Source organism: Paramisgurnus dabryanus, chromosome 19 (genome assembly GCF_030506205.2).
Source record: "Paramisgurnus dabryanus chromosome 19, PD_genome_1.1, whole genome shotgun sequence".
Classification (NCBI taxonomy): domain Eukaryota; kingdom Metazoa; phylum Chordata; class Actinopteri; order Cypriniformes; family Cobitidae; genus Paramisgurnus; species Paramisgurnus dabryanus.
The window spans coordinates 34,741,960-34,759,066 of NC_133355.1; the positions used below are offsets into that span (position 1 = coordinate 34,741,960).

At 37.2% G+C, this 17,107-nt stretch overlaps 1 protein-coding gene across 1 annotated transcript; it reads right to left on the bottom strand.

The window, feature by feature from the left end:
* Positions 1 to 71: 71 nt before the first annotated feature.
* zdhhc18b (zDHHC palmitoyltransferase 18b) lies at positions 72 to 16,209 on the bottom strand. Its single transcript, XM_065290826.2, has 9 exons — positions 15,686 to 16,209; positions 13,980 to 14,140; positions 11,339 to 11,491; positions 10,389 to 10,526; positions 8,837 to 8,888; positions 6,543 to 6,645; positions 6,077 to 6,189; positions 4,917 to 5,013; positions 72 to 1,443 (listed from the first exon to the last, which is right to left on the bottom strand). Exons 1-9 carry the CDS (start codon positions 15,922 to 15,924, stop codon positions 1,087 to 1,089), a joined length of 1,413 nt encoding a protein of 470 aa, XP_065146898.1. The 5' UTR covers positions 15,925 to 16,209; the 3' UTR covers positions 72 to 1,086.
* Positions 16,210 to 17,107: the final 898 nt, after the last annotated feature.

The following is a 17,107-nucleotide window of genomic DNA, read 5'->3' on the forward strand; positions in this document are numbered from 1 at the left end:
GATCAACACAGTGAGTACTGGGTAGCCTACCATCAACTGTGTTGATCATTTATCAAAATATCTTCTTTTGTGTTCAACAGATTAAATAAACTCATACAGGAGGAGGAAATTACGCCAGCATTGTCTTTATTTCTGTGAATAAATAAAATATAAATCCCACATACTCCAAGCTGTCCTGTAAGTATTTTGTATTTATTTGTGCAAATGTCGCAGAGGTCATGAGAAACAAACACTTTTTTTATAACATTCAGTTGCATATTTCAAGACAAAACCTGGATAACAATACATCACATTCCTGTTCTTACGTAAACATCCTAATGTCCACACAACAGCATGTTTCACTTCAATCAGTACAGTATTGCTGCATATAGAGGGTTAGTGCATATAGACATTTTTAATTACTAATTTTTGATAGACAGACGCGGGCAGGACATTAATAAGAACAGCAGACGTAACAAGATTTGGAGGTAAGCTCAGACTGGCAGCACTATTATGAGAGTAATAATGGTTATCCATAAATTGGACATGTTTGTCTTAACGATTGCAAGGTGTACACTTTTTAAACATTATACCATTTTGTTACAATATCATGCTGGATCAAGGGTGGAAATTGTGAAAAGACCCATGTTGTTCACCAATGAACAGCATTTTTCTGGCATGCTCTTGACTGTTTTGTTTTTTGCATATAGACTGGCTCCAAGCTTTTGAAGCCGTCATCTAAAATTGAAAAACTTGTGAAAATGGATCCCAGAGTTTATGTCTTTCATACTGGTTTTAATGTTCCATTATTGCTGTTCCAATAAAGCTCTTTGGGAACCTGTTGTAGGATTGATTGATTGGTTCCAATGAGAATTGCCCGCAGTTGCAGAGCACTTGAAAACAATAGGACGTCTTTGTGCTTGAAATGTCATTAAAACAACAAATGCAAATGAATTACATCATTTTCCATTTAATTAAGCAGCTCTCATAAGGGAAGTCTATACTGCTTCATCACTTCATCCAGTCTGATAAGTCCTCACTCTTACAGTATAATTCTGTTGGCAGTTTATTGAAATAGTTTTGAGCTGTATGTTCAGAAACACTCCATTAACTGAGTTTTGAATCATGGTGCACAGAGCTGATTTTTGAGTCTTTGCTCTTCAAGTCTCTATGCCCTCTTGAACTGTGTCTGTGAATGGGTTTTAAAGAAGAGTTAGATGACCCGTGGGAGTTAGAAATGGCTTGTTTGCCCTTGGTTCTGTGGTGTGAATGGTGTTTGTGAGGGGTGTTGTTTGCAGGGCGGCTTTCGGTGACTTTGGACGTCCTTGAGGCATGAGAACGGACAACCTCTGGTATAGGGTCCAGTACAGGTGGCACTGCTTGGGGCTTGGCTTGTGGACAGGAGCTTGTGAGTAATGGAGAGTGAGAGGCAGTTTCCACAAGACCATTGGTAGCCTCTGTGCACTGTAACGACGACAAACACAAAAAGAGAGAAAGTAGGAGACTTTAGTCAGCAGTCCATATTTTAGATCAAAGCAAAACCTTAAACTGTTAAGCAGTAAGCCAAATACAAGAAAACATAACTGATGAGTCAAGCAGATCAGATGTTGTAATAATGACTTTGCTTCTCTTCTGCTATATACTGCACTCGGTTATAATCAAGCACTTCTGTATAGCTCAATGGTGGTGGAGCATCAGCAGCGCAAAAGGGCATGGGTTCCAACCCAGGGAACACATACATAATGAACTATATAAAAGCAACACGCAAGTGTTTACTTTTTTATTGAACTTTCCGAATACATTTATTCATCAAAGATAATGTTCACACTGTCAGTTTAAATCAGTGCCTATCCAATTGCAATGACTGACTGTCCACACACTGTGCATCGCAACGGTTTAGATCCGATTTGTGTGTCCTGTAGCACGGTTCTGGACAACTGCGTCTAATAAAGCAGCGGCAGAAAACTGAGGCTGTCTTATTCCTTGTTGCAAATCGGCAATAACACAACAACCTCGCTTCTGCAACAACGTCTGATGTCCTTATGGTGTAAGAACGTGAAAAGTAAAAAGCTATGCAGATTTCCAAAAATGCAATTTGAATATTTTGGAATAAATAAAGAAACAGGACTGACAGTGTGAACATGGTAAAAGAGACAACCAGTTTCACTTACACCTTTTTAAAAGGTTATAGTCCATTCAAAATTAAAAAGTGATGTTTTTACTGAGCCTCAAACACAACTCAATGGAAAAGATATGAATGAGTCTGACGATAGGATGTCAAGCTTCAAAATAAAAATAAAAAATCCTAAAGGAATTAAAGTAATGTTATATTCCTCTGCACACAACACCTTTATAAGAGAAAAAGACAAAAATGTGAGTTGTTTGATGACAGTTAGTATCGGTAATAATGATTAATCAAAAAGTGTAATTGAAACCTCACAACTAGTAATCTTTAAGAGAGAAAAGCCATGGTTCCAATTAAATCTTACACTACATCTAAAAGTAATGCAAACGATTTGGTTTGTTTGGACTCTCACCTTTACTGGTTTGTTATCCAATATGATCTTTAATTTTCTAATCGTGACAGCATGGTTCATTGCTAAAAAAACTTCCTCGTCATAGCTCTAAATGTAATTTGCATTTAGACATTTTAAAACCTGACACCTCACAATTGGTCACAAGATGAGAACCAAACAATCCATCAATTAACATTACTGGCAGAGTAACACTCCAGGTGTAAATGTGCCCAAATGAACACTTTACGGGCTATTATTAAAACTGTACATATTAACATCATGCCATATGACTTTCTTTATACAGTTTAAACTTTTCTTTTTAAATTAATCATTCTGTTGTTATCTTATATGGGGCTCAAAATGGTGAAGCAACCACATCCACCATTACATTTCAGTTTTACCAAATAAGATGAAAATATTCCAAGTGACTCGCATTAGTGTGGTATGCTGTAATAGAAGATAATTGTTTCTTATAAGCATGACTAACAGCATGCCAAGATAGACAAAAAGTCCTGTTTTTTAAGTTTTTTTATATTCGCTTAAATTTTAGGCCCATGGAATGATACTCTGAATTTGCAAACAAGCAAATGATAAATATAATAAGTTGAAAATATAAGAAGTTGTACATACATCTTAATGCAAACCAAACAGGAAGTTGTCATATACATGAAATAGTTTTAAGTGGTCAGAATGGGTGAAGGGGCAGAGCTAAGCAGATACTGTAAAGACGTCAGGCATTGTTCCCTGTAATACTGCCATTGTGGCAACAATCACTGCAGTCAAGCAGCATGCAGGCCCAAAGCACGTGGATCAAACATATGTCCCATACACTTGGCTATGGTCTTACCAACCTCCCCATAAACCCCTGCTTTTGCCTACTGAACCATCAACTGGCACAAGACAGGGCAAAATCCAGGCAATCTTTTTCCTAAACAGACATGCACACACACACACACACACACACACACACACACACACACACACACACACACACACACACACACACACACACACACACAGAGATAAGGTTAATGTCTAGAAGCACTTCAAGTGTCCTTAATCACAGATGCTTATTTGTATTGCATGCTGGGAAAAATGTAGGGACTGAAAAGTACTTGTTCTACATGAGCTTCATGCATAACAACTAAAACAAGACAGTGATTTACATGCAGCACAGGAATTATGGGATATAAGTTTGAAAAACATTTATTTGACATCAAAATGCATTCTTGACATTAGTACAAATGCAAAATATGTTACAAATATTCAAAATGTTCAGGGAAATTTTCAGGATTGTTCTGCATTAAAAAAAAATATCAAGAAGATTAAGACCCTTTTACACACATTCTGCTATCCATTAAATCTCACAAGGAAATCATCGTTTTCACGGGCAAACCACTACACACATACAAGCAGAGATACACAACCACAAGGCATGTGTTTGTATTCCTACACGGTTCCTCTGTAACCTTAACAGTAAACAATGCCATTGCATTACACCCTGAGATGAATTAGCACCAATATGTAAGCCAATGAGCACCAGATTCATTTTTTACATAGCTATTAGAAGTATATTTCTTTTCATGATCAAGTTACTGTCTCTATGAAGGGAATTAAACCCGGATAAAAACACACAAAATCTGTTTGCTTGATTACAGATGTGGTAAGAGGCACTTTCGGTTTGTGACTATATCTGAGCATAAGAAAACTTTTTATAAAACACAAATTAAGATTTGTTTGAAAACAGCACAAAAAAAAATATTAAAAATAACTTGTAATGCATTAACAAACAGCTTAAATAAACAAACATGATGCATTACTTATCATAACCTTTCAGAAGAAGTAGAGGTCTCCAGAGACAAACAGAGCCAGCAAATCTATACATAAACCTCTTCAGAAACAAACACACCCATCTGACACAAACAGTGCCTTTCCAGTTTAGTACCTGCACCTAATGCTACAGGAAGCCAGACATTTCACTTCCTCTTTCTTTGCAAAAACACCTTACATTTCTGCAACATGAAATGCAGCAGCGATGCCCAATTTCTGTAAACCATCTACACCCTAACCCATATGAGGGAGGTTCTATATAGGGCACCTTAGAATGCATGCATCTCTCTTTCAAGTACACCACATAAACCTCATCAAGATAAGTGAGCAAAACAGCACAGTCCTAACAACTCTACTAAACACATCTGAGACAAACGCACTTGGATGCAGCCCACAAACCCAATGCTGTTTGTCAGGGACGTCCCCCAAAGCACATTAAACAACAGATGATACTTGGTTTGAATCAGACACAGAGAGTCAGGCTGTTGAGTGGTTTTGAATGGAGATGATGTCAGGTTGCTGTGGGGTTAGGCCAGGGGGTGGAGTTGGTGGTGGTGGTGAAGGTCGGCCTGAGGTGATGGCTCGTCCTACCATGTTTATGTCGTTTTTAGCTGCTGGAAGTTGAGTTTCTACAGGGCTGGTCTGAACGGAGTCATCAGAGGGCACAAACCCTCGCCTGTCAATCAAACTAAAAAGAGGATATTTTAAGTATGCTGCAGCAATAAACAGGCTTGATTTACAGAATAACAATAGAATATATGTAGGTTTGGTCAGTGATGTTACAATTATTTTGTGTTTTAAAAAGGTCCTATTAGGTATAATATGAGTGCACCCTAAGTGGCTTGAAGTGGCTTATGGGATCACAGTGAAGAACCTTTAAAAAAAACCTCTATTTTTAAGAGTGCACCCAACTGTTTTATACACGTCTCAAAAAAGGTAAAACACCACAGTTGTCCTAAACTAAAATGTAAAACAAATAATTAACCTATGGGACAACAAATGTAACAATGGGAATTAGTGCGTTGTATCTGAAATGTATTGATATGTATTCATACATATGAATGGCCCCTACGCTAATTGGGTTTTGTTTTTCTTTCTTCATGTCTCGTCCTCGTCTCCGAGGACACTTGAGACAAACAGACCCAGTTCCGGTAAATGTGAAAGTTGGCACACCTCTGACTCACCGGCAGACCGTCAACGTGATGCCCAGCTGATGCATGACCAACGACCACCAGCAGAACCCGCTTTACCTCCGCCTAATCTCCTTAATCGTTTCAACGTATATATAAATATATCTCCCAAGGGTTTTTTCCTCCTAAGACTTTTTTTACTTCCCCTGCTGAGTCTGGGGTTTTTTTTCTCATAGGGGGTTTTTCAACCCGGGGAGGCAGCCTTCTTGGGCTTTACTTAGCACCCTCTTCTTTACGTTACATTAGCAATACGCACGCTTATAATGTTGATTCATAGCCGCAGCAAATTTAGCTGCTATCGTGTATTATGTTGTGCTATCTGTCGTTTTTTTAAGCTTTCCACTGCTTCTATTACTGTAAAGCTGCTTTGAAACAATCACAAATTGTGAAAAGCGCTATATAAATAAAATTGAATTGAATTGAATTGAAAAATCCATAATAATTTTGGTTTTTAAAAAACTCTCTGCTTTTAAAATCTTAAAAATGACATTTTAGGAATAAAATAAATTAATTTGTTTGCTTATTAATTGCTTATTTTGTATATTAACTCAGATATCTCACCTGGGCGGCATGGGTCCACAGAGGACAGCACAGCAGTTTTTGATGATATTGTTATAGCTGTAAGGATTTCCAACATCTTCATTTCCACTTTTTGCTGACCAGGAACCTTTAATCTGAGATCACAAAATATGCTGCATTTAGAGAAAACAAAGCACTCTCACAAAACTAAATGTCCAATTTTAAAGGAATAGTATGTAGGATTGTGGCCAAAACTGGTACTGCAATCACACAACTGGTGGCCAATACACAAAATGACAACATCAACATCAGTTGAGGGCTGCAACTTCACTTTTAAATGACAATATCCTGGCCAGACCACTGTTGTGAGTGATATAAGTATTTGAAAATGAAAATGATTTCTTAATGTCTAGTGACATATCAGGGCCATTTTATGATTAATTGATATACATTTCTTACATACTGTCCCTTTAACTAGACCACTTAAATTATAAATAAATACACTCACATCCTCATTGGTGGTAAGATTTGCAGCTACAAGGTATGTATGGAAGCCTGAGAGGCCCAAAATGGACCACACAGAAAAAAAGCAGACCACTAATTCAAGAGCAGTGAGCTGGAGTTAAGGGCATAATGAAGACTATCAGTACTGTTACCATACAGTTAAAAGTAAAATTTGGATTAAAGAGTAACTAAACCCCTGGTCAGAGCCTGACTCCACCCACTGCAATATTTGAAAAATGCAAGAAAAGTGGGCAGATCCCAACGGAGACAGAGGGGATGAACTAAGTGTGTGGTGAGATCGTAACAAGGGCGTGGTGAGCTTGAACCTGCTTACGTCACGAGTCATTTTTTGGACCCAACATCCAATAGGAAAATTCAACTGCAGTAGCCACCGTTCAACCTGAAGAGGGCAGCACTCAGATGTTTCTACACCATATATTGGAGTATTGAAACACTTTATATCCAAATGTCAAAAAATTTACTAAAATCAATGAACAGCACTAATAAAGCATCATTCTTACACATCATTAACTAAAAAAAGTTGGTTTAGGGTTTAGTTACTCTTTAACCTTTTCACTTAAATTTAAGTGTTACCAACTGAATTAAAATAAAAAAAATTTAACAAGATAAAAAATTAGAACTATATTGTACGGCAGAAGAGCGCTTAGTTTGCAGCACTTCGGCCACGCAGTAACATCTTCACTCCTGACTAGTGATGAGTGGATCACTCGAAACTCTGATAATTTAACCCCATCCCTAAAATGATTTGGGAATCATGGGTCCTTAGTGACCATTAACCCGAGTCAGTTGAGTCCTCCAAGATTTTGCATCAAAAATGAGAAATCCTATCAAACACAAAGCTCTTGAAATGTTTACCAACAGAATTTCAACAAATCTCTCTACAAAGGCTGCCATAAGTTCTATAGCTTGCCATAAGAGTTAATTTACATCACCAAACGTCGACCGGAGGGCCTGAGTGAGCCACAGTCTGCTATTCCGGATCATAGGATAATTTCCTGCAGCTCCAAGTACAAAGGGATGCGTGCGATGCTGAGTTGGTCGGCAACTCTGGGGTTCACACAGAAAGTGACTCGCAACTCATAGAGCATCCTGGACTAGGAGAAATGAGCCTTGCTCATGTTATTATTGATTTGTTGCAATATTTGAGTGGCACAATGTTTTGGGTAGAAGGCTACTGCAAATGTTTCAAATGGGAGGACTGCTGGAGTAGTGACTCACTCACAAGATCATGTTCTTGCGCGGATGAGCGACTGTGTGGCTGAATTAACCTAGGAAACCAAAACATTTGTTATTTTCGACGAGGCATTTGTTGTCAAAAGACACGTATCAACTAGTCAGACCATTAAAAAAAACTAAACCGGAAGTAAAGTTCAGATCCAGACGTGTATCGCGTCAGCGCACGTGCGTCCGATGAAACCGTCTATAAGAAGTTTAACTTTTTTTTTTTTTAATTAATGTCATTGTTAAGTGGAAACACAGGACTAGGAACAAGTTTCTTTAGCAATTGGGAGATTTTAATCAAGTGACTCGCACAACCCGGATCATATTAGTGAGTGACTCCTTTAAAAAGATCTGGGTTGACCATCACTACTCCTGATCCCCTCTCACTCAAACTTTTTATTCTTCAATATTACTGCGCCCGAGGTCGAAGTGCTGCAAACTAAGTGCTCTTCCGCTATACAATATAGTTCTTTATTTTTATCCGCTTAGAAAATCTCCACGTTTTATTTTGTGCCACCATACTTACTTGTGTAAGTACTCATGTAACAGTCTTTAAATAGGAAAACATGGAAGTGTTTGGTGGCTTCTAAATTCATCCCTGTTTGGATCCTAAGGAATAAATGGGGCTAGACTAAATGCTAACACATTCATGACGCGCTGTACAAAGATTAAAAGTGCACGCATTGAAAAAAGATAGGTATGGATTAATTGAGGTAAGAACATAGTTAAATATTGAAAAACTCTGGTGTTTTCCTTTAAACTGTTTCCGTAAGTCGATTTTTATCTGCGGGTTAAATATGAAAGGATTTCGTTTATCAGCTATTAGTATTTGGGTTACGAAAAGTCATTGGGATGCTCGTGCAGACGTTTGTTTTAAATTTTTGTTTACATGTACATTCTATATCATTTCAATCAGATTGCAATGTTCAGGGTGCATGTAAACTGTACTGCCGTATCCTGCAATCGGATTGACAAAATGTTGTGCGTGTAAACATAGCCAGTGTGTCATCTAGTTGAACAAATCTGAAATCTAAAAGATTAGAGATGAAAGGATATCTGGCAGGACTTTCTTGAATGGCGATGACCAGCCCATTTCCTCCTTGTGACCCTATAAGAGATGACATTAGTCACTAAAAACTTAAACTAGACTCCACAGACTCATGCTGCTGACACATGTTTAATGTCTGACCATCAATAAATTAATTTAAATTACCTGATGTAAACTGGGCTATACTTTATGTACATGAATCGAAATGGAAAAGTTGCTCATAGTGAGAGACACAGGAGGACTAAAACTAAATGAATGTCTAAAACAGGGGTCTTCAACTACTTTTCTTCAGGGGCCAGATTTAAAAATTGTAAATATGACGCGGGCCAAACTTTTACCCCTATTTTTACTTTTGATATATTTTTTACTATTACCATATATATGTGTGTGTTGTTGTCGTTTTTGTTACCTTTGTTGTAGTATATTTGAAAAAAACATATTAAAAACATGCATTTTCAAAAAAAAATTGAAACTTAAAAGCCTTTTAATTACTGAAAACTCATATTTTCTTTATTAATATTTAAAACAATTGCAGTTTAACATGTAAGAGCCAAATGTTAATAGTAAAAGTGTAAAAGATCAACACTCCTAAACATATTTTGTTTATAACTGTTTAACTTTCATTAATTGTTACATGTCAACTACTCACAACATATAGTCTTCTCCCAATGACTAAAATTGCACTACATTTTCTTTTTTTAATATTTTATAGATATATAGGCTTAACAGCCTTTCCATTGTACATTACATACAGATATAACTGTCGGGAGTACGCCCCCTAGTGGCAGTCGAAATGAAAATGTAGTTTAATTGTAAATCTGTCATGGGAGAAAACCTTAAATCTACGAGTATAGTTAATAATTTACTTACCAGCAATTAAAGTATTCAAGTGTTACTGATAAAGTAAAACAAAAAATAATTAATAATTTTAACTTTGCACAGTTTTGATTGGAACACACTGAAATACATCACTTCCGGTCGCCGCGTCACATGCGGTGTAGTCGCATAAGTTTATTTTCCTGAATGCATCCAAAGCTCGAATTGGATCAGATAATTCCGCACCCGCAGATGATTGGCACCCTACACAGCCCCTTTCTGTGTTGTCTTGTACAGTGGAAAGGTAAAAGTAATCACGCTGAATTTAAATCAGACTATAGTCGTTTCTCAATAAGGCTGCAGCCTCCGGAGGTCGCATTTCCAGGCTATAACGTCATTAAGTCTTATTTCAGAATTTTAACAATTATAAAGTTGACTATTATTCTTAGTTAATCGTAAATTGTTGTAATATGCTTATGATTTGTGAATGCAATGCTCAGTTAACTTAAACTTGATGACGTATGCAGTTTGCATATGCGACCTCCGGAGGCTGCAGCCTTCCGATTGAGAAACGGCCAAAGGTGACCGGCGGGCCGGATAAAGATGATTGGCGGGCCGCAGTTGGCCCGCGGGCCGCCAGTTGACTAGCCCTGGTCTAAAATAACATCAATGGATGCCAGCGCAAGTTTGTCTGCACGTACAAACACCAAACCAAACACGCCAGTGATATGCAAGTACACATACTCAGAGCCAGGTGTGTAGTTACACAACCAAAGATGAAGGCTGTGAGAAGAGACAGCGACACGATGAAGGTGTAGAAAAAGCGATAGTTGCGTTTTCCCACACAGTTCCCGACCCAGGGGCAGTGATGATCAAACCGCTCTATCAAACACAGAAGACAGCTGCTATCAGGGATTTGTTCCTTAATTATTATAACAGCAATTAAAGAGTCTGTCAGCAGGGCTGCAAAATGATTAATCGCAACTTATTTTTTTGCAGAATAAAACATATACACATACACACACACACACAGGCGCATGTATAATTTAAAGAAAAAAATATGTATATATTAAGTATTCATATTTATATATAATATAAATTATATGAAGACCTCACAGACTCTAATACAGAACAATTTAAACCTGCTCGCTGAAATATGAAGCTACAAATTTATACAGCAAATTTTTAGAAAGACAGAGGTAAGACAATATTTTAAAGACATGAAAGTACTATCATAAAATAGGGTATTTAAGTTATAACCAGCTTTCTCCCATGATGCATTGGTGCTGGAAATGTAGTAGTTAATGTGTTCAGTGTGGTTGTTTGCTATGTGGTTGCTACTGTAGGTTGTTATTTAGATTTTCCCCCTCATGTTTCAACAAAATAATGAAACTCATACAGGTTAAGAAAAACATGAGGACGAGTAAATAATGACAGAACTTAATTTTCTGGTAAACTTTCCTTTCTAATGTAAACCATTACATCTATCTATTGGTCCTTTTGCCAACCTAATGCCCTCTCTTCCTCCCTAGCTTTTCTTGTCTCTCTCTACTAAAATAACAAAAATAAAACTGCACTGCCTTGTAAAAATATGTAGTTATTGGCTATAAGCTGAGTTACCAGACATGCAGTGTTCATTCTGTGTGAATGAATATGTAAATATAATCTGTTTCTGGTACAATCCTCATACTCACCCACACAGTTATCACACAGGCTACAGTGGGAGGTGCGAGGAGGGCGGAAAATCTTACAGGTAAAGCAGTACTTCAGTTTAACCACCTGCTGGTTGATGACGACCTCTTTGGTGCGCGGAGGGGGGCGGTAGGATGATGAGCTAGTCGGCTTGTCTAGGAGGAAATCAACAGAACTACACATTAGGATTTGAATCAGATTTAAGCATTAAAAGGCTCCTGAAATTCCAAAAACAACTGGAAAAGCTTTAAAATATACCTCAAATAAATCTATTTGTATTCAATTCAAAATCAATGTATTATTAGCACTTTAATTCGCATGCTAAGGTAAATGAAACATACATTCATAGCATACCAAACTATAAGCAAAAAAGCAATCGAAAAGCTTGTGCCATTCCATGCAATTTCTTATTATTACCACAAAAAAAAAAATAATCAGAATGTAGGTACATTTAATTAAAATTTAAATACAGTCAGCAAAGTAACTAATCTTCTAACATATTATATAGATTTGTGCAGAGATGGTCTTTGTTGTGTGATACCAAGCCCTACAGCTCTTTTCTGTAGCATTTTTAATAATAGTAAAATCTACATATTTGGTTTCAAGCCAATTTAAGATTTATACATCATCTGAAAGCTAAATCAATTATTAGGATAAGAACATTTTGGGCCGATACATACACAACGATTTGAAAATCTGGAAATTGAGAGTGCAAAAAATCTAAATATTAACAAGATTGCATTTAAAGTTCAAAGTCCAAGTCCAACAACGTATATTACTAATGAAAAGGTTTGTTTTAGTTCTCTCTACTGACTTACCGCTTGACATTGTTGACTGAATGGCAGAAATTGTAAGCTTTTATGTGAAAACCAAACTTGAATTGAAAACCCCCAAGGAATGGGTAGCAACGCAAAGTTTGTTGGTGAGTTTCTGGCCAATTTTAATCACAATTTAGCTCTATCCAAGTTTTTGACCTTTTTGGCATAAAAGAAAAACCAATCATTTTGACCCATGCATTTTTGGCTTTTTGTACAAATATACCCGGTAGACCTTTGGTTTTGTGGCGCCAGGGTCACATATGGTGCTTTTCCACTGCATAGTACCCCACAGGTTGGGTCAGGTCAGTTTACTTTGGGGGATTTTCCACTGGGTGCAGTAAGTAGTACCAGATACTTTTTTAGTACAACCTTGGTTAAGGTTCCAAGTGGGCTGACCTGATACTACAATGTGATGTGAAAACACTGAAGATCACGGATTGGTCTGAGAGAATCGTCACTACCAGCGTCATGCCAAACGCAAGATCAGCTTAACCTTCGTGCTTGCCCAGTCTTGAGCAAACCTGTTGTCATCTGTGATTTGTTGTAAGTTCCTAAACTCCCTTTTTGCGGAAAAAGCATGCACAGGTTGAAAATCCGTAATACTATACAGTGTTTTCTAGACTTGAGTTTGTGGCAGCACAGTCGCAATGCGAACGTCCGCATGCACAGCATCTTTAGACTTGGCTCAGCGGAGCGCGTTGACCGAAGCCGCGGGTGATTGTATAGATGCAAGACAGAGGTATAGTGATAAATGCAATGTGCAAACATTTATTTGTGGTGGTCAATTTTGATTTTGTGGCGAACTGACAAATACATGAATGTATGGGAATGTATACCATTCCAATGATGCTCTCACATGTATTATGTAACAGCAGTAGGCAACACCAATATAACAACACACCTATAATCCCTCCCACTTTTAAGTGATACTAAATTCAATAGAAAAGCTAACCAAGCAAAAGTGAAGTAAGCTGACACTATGCAATGGAAAAGCGGCAATATATAAATACCCCTCCACTCTTTCACACCACCTCGGACCATAGATATATATGTAAATAGATGCTACATTCAGCAGTTTCAGACATTTTTGTCCCGATTGCTTTTGTGGTGTAGACCTCATGTGGTTGAATGTGTTTGAGCTGCAACATAAAACGCCTACTAAATGTAAACCCCGCCTCTTAATCTAAAGTAATGTACCGAGCACAATGTTTTTCATTGGTCATGACTTCTAACACAAACCAACAATAATCAGCATGATCTTTAGGCTTTCATTGATAAAACTGAATTGTTTGCTCTCCACCTCTTTCAGTCGTTTCATTTTGCGAGCGTGTGAACGTAGCACAACTGTGCTGCAATATCAAAGAAAGCTCTTACAGATACATTTCTAGGGGTGACCGATAAATCGGCCGATGATGCTTGCTTTGCTTCTCAATGAATTACGGTGAAATGCTGCTACATCCAAAAGCCAGAGGGCGCTCTCCTGCAGAAACTCATTATGCACTGCAGACGAAGAACCAAACACACACAGCTATGACACGCAGCTCCAGAAAATGTCTTAAGGATATATTTATATTGCTGTTCTTCAAACCTTTTCAGGTATTTTCCTGATAATAAAGAATATGTATAATGATTATGTTCAATATACGCATCAATATAAACTAGTTATATCTCCCGCTCATGTTTAAACGAAAGCAGAGGGACTCTGCCCACAGTCTCCACAAACCACCCCCACAAATTAATCAGGTCGAAAGTGGACAAAAAAAGACGGATTCAAATACCAGGTGTAAAAGTGAATGTGTCTCTTGTTGAAAGTGTTCTCACTGACCAATCTGTTTCTCAATGTCTGCAGCCTCTTCTGGAGTTGCTCTGGGCAGAATCCCAGGGTCTGTGAAGCTTGTCTGAAGAAGAGAGATGATCACAAAAACAAATAGGACCCCTCCAATTGCTGGAATGAAGCGGGTGAGATGTTTCACCAGGAATGGGCAGCTATAATAACAGAAACATTGATTCTGGAATAAGGAAGCTTTAAATTGAAAACTGTTACATTCAAATGTCCAAAGCTCAACAGGAAACAAATCCAAGATTGTTCTGTAGCAGTCAGCAAATGGCTCGAAACAGGAAGTGTGTCAAAAATGACAGTACACATTCAAACTACAAAAAAGGCCTACATGTCACTAATGTAATAATACAATAAATGTAAAACTGGATCAGAATACAATGAGCCACTATTAAGTAAATTATATTGTTATTCTAAATCTTACAGATACTTTAGACAAGCTTTAGCACAAATATGTGCCCAAAGATGCCACAAAAAGATTTGCAGTGACATTTTTTACACCAGTGAACATTTTTCGGGATAGGTTTATTTTTGAAAGTCGATTTCAAAAACATTTTTGCATTGTTATAATGACTGGCACATAATGACATAGTTCATTTAATAATCCTCATGGATGGAGTGGACTTTCTTTCTTTTAAATGCCATGCCAGCTTCTAATGCTATATTCATGATGAGAATAAACTCTAATTATATAAAGTAAGACTAGAAAAGATGTTCAAAATGTATATAATCTAAAAACCTTAGCACTGTTACAACTCTAATGGTCAACACAAAACAAATGCCTTGTACACTTTGAATCCAAGATTAATTAACAAAAACTTTTTGAAAGTATCGAAAAAAAAAAAATGGTAACAGAATAAACATGGACAGAAATAACGCAATCTAGTAGAACATTTGTGAAGATTTAAAGTAAAAGTGTATGTGTCATGGGGCCGACTCAACTGTTCAGTTATGTTCTCAACTGTTCTGTTCAGTTACACTACTTTTAAGAATACCTTTTACAAATATTAACAAGTATCCATTAAAAAACCATAAAGTTCAACATGTAGTTGTTTTTTATTTATTAATTTTGGACTACTTCATTTCACTTTTGCTCAATTTAAAGAGTATCCTAAGACTAAAATAACAAAATAATAAGATCTCAGATTTGTAGCATTCAACAAAATCTAATTTTGAAACTAAAATAAATGGCTTAAACATCATCATTTACTTTTACATGAAGGTGCCAGTGTGTGTTGACTGTTGTGTGACTCGATTGTTTATTTCACATTTACCATTATAAAACATTTAATATTTTTCAAACCAGGTTGTGAACCACGTGTGTGAAACCACATTCTTGCAATTTACCGCAAACGGGGTTCCGGGGAGATGAATGAGAAAAGATATCACCCAATCATCAAACCCAATTACAATATTTATACAATGATCACTGCAAACAAGTGTGATACTTAAAAATATCTGCAAATATTAATGCATTAAGAGATTTAACTCCAAACCTATACATACTATAAAGCCATGAGCTAATTACCTGTCTGTCTATCCAATCCCAGTGTCGAATAAATATTTCATGAACAATATGTGGGCCTGCGTCATTATGGATGTGTTCTGTCCTGCTTTATTAGACACTAAACCCTGGTCAAATCTATTTTATCATTTATCAACCAAATCCAACAACCCCGAACCCCTACACTTACTCGAATATGAAAAACAGTCCACTGGTGAGCAGGATAAGCCCGAGCGTGAGAGGCAACACGCCGCTCTGACGCGCCACAATGATGCGTCCATCACAACAAAAGCGGTTTTTCCCGGGAAACACCTCCCATTTTCTCCGAGCTCGTTTGCTCCTGTGCTCGGGAAGAGGTCGCGTTGGAGGCGTCGGCGTGGGTGTCGCGAGTGCCTGTGGATCTATTTGCTGATACTCCCGATTTTTCATAATTTACATTGGTAAAAACAGGCTTCGGTGTCCACCAGATATCAGCTGCTTGCCATTAAGCGGGATGTGAACGGATCAGCGTCCTTTAATGGTGTCATTACACCGAAAGCCTACCGTTTTTTGGCACGGAGAGCGCGATCCAATCGAAGCGCGACAAAACACGGCGATTTACCGGAATGTGACGTCACGCGATGTGCTGCGGTGACGTCATGAACACATCCTCACCGCAAATGTTTCAATAACAAGCGGCGTCAATTTGTTACAGTGCTGCACACAGGGATGCCCGTGTTCACAATAAACGATGACGAATATGTTTGTAGCACCGCATAAATAATCTGACAACATGCCACATGAAAGCAGTGACGTAAGGAAAATGCAAGGTGCATATAGTTTGTTTCCAAAACGAGATTTTTTTGTCAAAGCATGTTTATTATAATCTTATCATGTTTTTATTATGTTTTATTGTGCTACTTAGCTGTATTTTCTGTTAGGCTTAAATCAAAACAAACCAACTGCAGATTGATTGATAATTGGAGTGCACAATAAAAAAAACAAGATTTTTGAAAAATGTATCCCGTTAATCTCGTTTTGGAACCAAACTCTTCATATATAAAATAATATTCATTGTGGAAATTGCTTTATTATCATTTGTCAGAGGAGCGAAGGACGCATGTTTTGCTTAGCACACAACCACTAGATGGGGCTGTGGGATTAAACTGCACTTATTTCAAGACGTCCCCACATTAGGCATTAACTTCAAAATCTTTGTATTTGCATATAATAAAAAGTACAAAATTAAATGATAGTTTAAACACAAAATGTCTTTATTTACCAACCACTGTTTTAAACTTGAATGAAACAAAGCACAGGCCTACGTAAAACAGGTATGTACACAGGGCTGGGAGCGGCAGAAATTTACTGGGGGTACTAGTTTTAGGGGGTCATTTTTGATGACTTCTTAGATGGGTTTAAAATAACATTAAAATTTTTTAATAATAATGTTTTCTTGAGTATTTAACTCACACAAACAATTTAACAATACATTGGTCTTAAAGTTAAAGAAATAGTATGTGTGAAAATTTGGATATTTAATGAAATAAAACTAATACATCAGTCATGCATGTGACAAGCTTGATGATGCATTATAAAATAATAATAATTGCCATAAAAAAATCTTATAATG